This window comes from Triticum dicoccoides, chromosome 7B (assembly GCF_002162155.2).
Source record: "Triticum dicoccoides isolate Atlit2015 ecotype Zavitan chromosome 7B, WEW_v2.0, whole genome shotgun sequence".
Lineage (NCBI taxonomy): Eukaryota > Viridiplantae > Streptophyta > Magnoliopsida > Poales > Poaceae > Triticum > Triticum dicoccoides.
The window spans coordinates 746,873,956-746,879,366 of record NC_041393.1 but is presented as its reverse complement, the minus strand read 5'-3'; the positions used below and the strand labels follow the sequence as shown (position 1 = coordinate 746,879,366).

Below are 5,411 nucleotides of genomic sequence, written 5' to 3'. Positions count from 1 at the left end.
CCGAACGAGGGTAAATATTGTGTCTCTCTGCTTCCTGTTACCATCAAGTCAAGATCACCAGCTCGGAACCCCCTACCTAAGATCTGTTTCTGCCACGCCCCGCGGTTCAGCGTGTGCACCGAATACAAACTACACCTACGAAATCCCAGTAATTTCAGTAATTAAATAAAAGAATAAGGTAACACACATGGTACCCTATGTATCTACGACGTCCCGACCCTCCAAAGGTCAAATCACAGACCCATCATAGGGCAAAAGAAAACCGCCCACCATTTCATGGTCTCATCCAACACGCCACGCCAGGCTGCACCGCGCCCCGCAGTTCAGCATGTGCACCGAATACAAACTGCACCTGCAAAATCCCAGTAATTCTAGTAATTAAATAAAAGAATAAGGTAACAAACATGGCACCCTATTTATCTACGACGTGGGAATCCTCCAAAGGTCAAATCACATACCCATCACAGGGTAAAAGAAAACCGCCCACGGTCTCATGGTCTCATCCAACATGCCCCACGACGCCGCACCGCACCACACGGTTCAGCGCACGCACCGAATACAAATTACACGTACGAAATCCCAGTAAAAGAATAAGGAAACAAACATGGCACCATGTCTATCTACTGTAGTACGTGGCAACCCTCGAACGGTCGAATCCCAGACCCATCAGAGAGTACAACAAACCGCCTACCGTCCCTTGGTCTCTCATCCCACACGCCACACAACGCCGCGCCTTGCTGCACGGTTCCGCCCCGTGCACCGAATACAAACTACACAAATGAAATCCCAGTAATTCCATTAATTAAATAAAAAACATGGCACCATGTCTATCTACTACAGTGCCAACCCTCCAACGGTCAAATCCCAAATCCATCATGGGGCAAACCAGACCGCCTAACGTCATTTGGTCTCATCCCACACGCCACGCCGCGCCGCGCCACGCGGTTCCACCCCGCGTACCGAATACAAACTACACAGATGAAACCCCAGTCATTCCAATAATTAAATAATAAAAACCAGTATTTCCAATAATTAAATAAAAAAAGAAACAAACACGCCACCTTGCCCATCTACCACGGTACGTGCCAACCCTCCAAAGGTCGAATCCCAGACCCATCACGGGGCAAACCAAAACCGCCCAACATCCTTTGCCCTCACCCCCACACGCCACGCAACCCCCGCCGCTCCGCGCCGTGCCACGCGTTTCCGCCCCGCGCACCGAACACAAACCACGCATGTGAAAATCCCGGTGGGTCAAGTAAAAGAAGAAAGAAACAAACATGGGCGCCTAATCTATCTATCCCCATCTATCTTAAAGCCGACGCCACATTCACAAGAAGGGAAGATAATAAAGCCCGTTTTGAAAGCACATGCGGCGGAAGGGATCCCCTAGCCGTTAAGGCCAGCCCACGCGTCTTCCCGGCCGCCCGATCGGCATCCGACGGCCCGGATGCCACGACCGTTGGGGTTCGAACGCGGCCCCGGCTCAGGCAGGCCCCCTATTTTATCTCGCCCCTGCCTCCCCCCGATCCCAATCCCCATCCGCCCGTCTCTCTCCTACGCTCTCCCCGCCCGCCTCGCCCCGCTCCTCCCCCGCAGCGGCGAGCTACTCCCGAGCCAGGGAGAGACAGGCGGTGGCGGCAGCTTCCCCTTCCCCTCCTCCTCTCCTCCCTCGCCCTCGCCGAGAAACAACGAGGTCCGTGACGGTCGTTTCTTGGATCGATGGATGCGTTCTTGAACGGGGTTGAGGGGTCGTTTCTTGTTCTTGTTCTTGCCGGGATGGGGTTCTTTGGTGGGTTTCTTGGGGGTTTCTTGCCGGATTTGGTGCTGCCCCGCTCGGATCTCCGGCCTGGATGGATGAATTCGGGGGGAGGCGCCAGCTCGGAGCGCGCGATTGCGTCGGGGCGGCTCGCGGCGTAGGTTCTTGGGCGTTCTTGCGGCGGATCTTTGGAGGTCCCGGTTGTTCTTGCTTGGAATTCGAGCAGTAGATCGGCAAGAAGCTTGGTTCTTGGCGGCGTGGTCTGTGCTGGTCGAGTTCGAGCTGCTCCAACTTTCCTTTTTTGAGTTCAGCGCGTGCGGGGTTTCTTCCTGGATCTCCCGAGCCAGAGCAGAGGGTCGTTCTTGCTCGTTTGGGTTTCGGATTCGCGAGGTTTCCCATCGGTTTCTTGGCCAAATCCAGAGTTCTTGGCAGCGATTTCGAACCAAAAGATCCCGTTTTTCTTCCTTCTGCGGACGCGTCTCCTCTGTTTCTGAATTTGGATTTTCCTCTTGGTGCAGAGTTTCCTCTTCCGTCAGCAATGGAGAACATGAGATCCGAGAACCACCGGGGCGCGGCCATGGAGGGCGTGAAGCTGGCGTCGGAGGCGGCGGCCAACACCAACCGCAGGGCCCTGAGGGACATCAAGAACATCCTCGGCGCCCCTCACCAGCCCCAGGCCGTCAGCAAGAGGGGCTTGCAAGAGTGAGCAATCCACCGATCCATGGCCGAATTTCGAACCCGCATGTGATTCAGAGCTGGATCTCTAATCGCTCCGAGTTTCTTTCCATGTTTCAGAAAACCCGCCGCCGCCGGTGCCAAGAGCCAGCCTAGCGCCGTCGGCCACCGGCCGGTGACCAGGAAATTCGCCGCCATCCTGCAGCAAACGCAGCCTGCAAACGCCCCGCTGGTATAGGCAACTAAAATCCTTGCTGTTTTGATGCTGTCTTGGGTGTGCATTGCTGTTCCTATCTCTGTACTTTCCATTTAGATGCAAGTTTTAGGAACTTGTTGGGTGAATTTAGATGCTGGGGATTGGAACCTGAACGCACTCTGCGTTTGCTATCAGTTAGATATATTCAGATTTGTGCACACAAATGTGCAATTGCGTATGGTTTGAATTACTACACCTGAATCTGCAGATTTGCACATAGTAGTACAAATCTTCAGAGATTTGAGCATGCCAAATCTTTGTATTGTATGGTATATCATCGATGTAGGTTTAATATAGTTCTAGCAGATTTAGGCAAGTACTAGTACATCTTATCTAACTGAACTGGGTGCTGCTATCTTTTATACATGGAATGATATTAATGTAGGTTGAATTGGGTTAGCTGTAGATTTTCCATCTTTTGCATTCAGATCCTGGTCAGATTATTTTACCTTGCCTAGTTTGAACCAAGAATCTGAGCAAAATAGGTAACTGTCAGCTCAAGGATTTGAATTTATTTGGCAGGCACCAATTGGCAGTGAGAGGCAGAAGAGGAATGCTGACACCGCGTTCAATGCTCCTTCAGACATGGAGTGCAGCAAGGCTTCAGATGATGATCTGGACGAAATGGTAAGCAGAGTAACGAAGTTATCTACCATTGCACGATCAGCACGAGTTATCTGCCATTTTGGTGTTTTCATCGCTCATCATTCATGATTTGTTTGTTACTCCAGATGACCAATGAGCTGAAGGAGATCGACATGGAGGACACCGAAGAGGAGGAGGAGGAAATGCCTGACATCGACAGCTGCGACGTCGGCAACTCCCTTGCGGTTGTCGAATACGTCGATGAAATTTACAGCTTCTACAGAAGGACCGAGGTAACCTATCTGCTTGGAACCCCGGTCAAGTTATCTAGTACAGAGTTGTGTGCCTGACCTGACCTGGTATGGTAATAATATAATCTGATTGCCGAATTCTCTGTGCTGTAGGAGTTGAGCTGTGTGTCCCCCACCTACATGGCACACCAATCTGACATCAACGAGAAAATGCGCGGCATTCTGATCGATTGGCTCATCGAGGTAAGGATTCCATTCGATGCTCGGTGGATTCGGCAAAGTAGTCTTCTGAAAAAACTGGAAAGTTGTTACAAAACCCCATGTTTCATTGTCCAATGCAGGTCCATTACAAGCTTGAGCTACTGGGGGAGACCCTGTTCCTCACTGTAAACATCATTGACAGATACCTGGCCCGGGAAAATGTCGCCAGGAAGAAGCTCCAGCTTGTGGGCGTGACAGCCATGCTGCTGGCATGCAAGTATGAGGAGGTCAGCGTGCCGGTCGTCGAGGATCTGATCCTCATCTGCGACCGCGCCTACTCCCGGGAAGATATTCTGGACATGGTAACAATCCTGCTACCTTTCGTCGATTCGATCGGTACGAGTTCTTGTTTTGTCTTCAGAGAATTGACACTAGGGTATGGTAATTCTGCAGGAGAGGACGATTGTGGACAGGCTTGAGTTCAACATGTCGGTTCCTACTCCATACTGCTTCATGAGGAGGTTCCTCAAGGCAGCAGGGTCTGACAAGAAGGTAACAGGATTGCTTGTCTGACATAGCTCTGTTTTGTGTGCACTATGAGTGCTGCATTGCTTGTCTGACACAAATGGTGCCGTGTTGTGAATCAGCTGGAGCTGCTCTCCTTCTTCCTGATCGAGCTCAGCCTGGTGGACTACAAGATGCTCAAGTTCCAGCCGTCGATGCTGGCGGCGGCGGCCATCTACACCGCGCAGTGCACGCTCAACGGGTGCGTGTCCTGGAGCAAGTGCTGCGAGCTGCACACAAAATACTCCGAAGAACAGCTCATGTATGGAAACCCACACTTTGTACTGTCTTTCATTCTGACCAACCAACTTTCAGTGAGTGATATGATATGCCTCTGTTGTTACTCACACAGCTGTTTGGCTCACTGGTTTTGCAGGGACTGCAGCAGGATGATGGTGGAGCTGCACCGGGGCGCGGCGCGCGGGAAGCTCACCGGGGTGCACCGCAAGTACAGCACCTTCAAGTACGGGTGCGCCGCCAAGTCGGAGCCCGCCGCGTTCCTGCTCGACGCGAGGAGGGCCTGAGACCGACCGACCGACCGACGACTTACTACATCACCGTGTGTGTCTCGGTAACAACAAGTGCTAAAAAGACGGCGAGCCAAAGAAGAGGAAGAAGAGGTGGTGGTGTGGTGTACATTGAGGTGCTCTGTTCTGATGAGATTTACACCAAGGAGGAAGAAAAGGGAGACCAACGTTCGCTGTTGGCCGTGTCGCGTTCGCTCTCTCGGTATAACTTAACATCGATCCGGTCCGAGTTGAGTTTGAGTTTGAGTTTGTGTGTGTGGGTTCCAATTACATGTGTTGGAATGTGTTGTGTATTTAAATTCTTGGATTTGTTGTGCGATGATGACACCTGCCTGCAAAACAACTTGCCGTTTCAAAAAAAAAAAAAAACTTGCAAATAAACATTAATTGAATTTCCTGTTCGGTACATGGTTTCCTTCCTGTCCTGTTGAGCATCTTTGATTGTTGATCATGTCCTGGTAGCAAAATCTGTAATGTTCTTGGGCCCCCAGAATTTGAAATCTGACTTGATGTGATGTGAGTGTCATATTCTGTAGAGTAGGAGGAACCTGAAACATGTGGCTGAGTTGTACTAGAAAATTTAAATCAAAGGG

At 51.1% G+C, this 5,411-nt stretch overlaps 1 protein-coding gene across 1 annotated transcript; it reads left to right on the top strand.

Moving 5' to 3' along the window:
- Positions 1-1,547: 1,547 nt before the first annotated feature.
- On the top strand, positions 1,548-5,143 carry LOC119339838 (cyclin-B2-2-like). Its single transcript, XM_037611736.1, has 10 exons — positions 1,548-1,696; positions 2,278-2,461; positions 2,555-2,666; positions 3,213-3,317; positions 3,422-3,568; positions 3,680-3,769; positions 3,868-4,089; positions 4,181-4,279; positions 4,375-4,553; positions 4,668-5,143. Exons 2-10 carry the CDS (start codon positions 2,298-2,300, stop codon positions 4,813-4,815), a joined length of 1,266 nt encoding a protein of 421 aa, XP_037467633.1. The 5' UTR covers positions 1,548-1,696; positions 2,278-2,297; the 3' UTR covers positions 4,816-5,143.
- Positions 5,144-5,411: the final 268 nt, after the last annotated feature.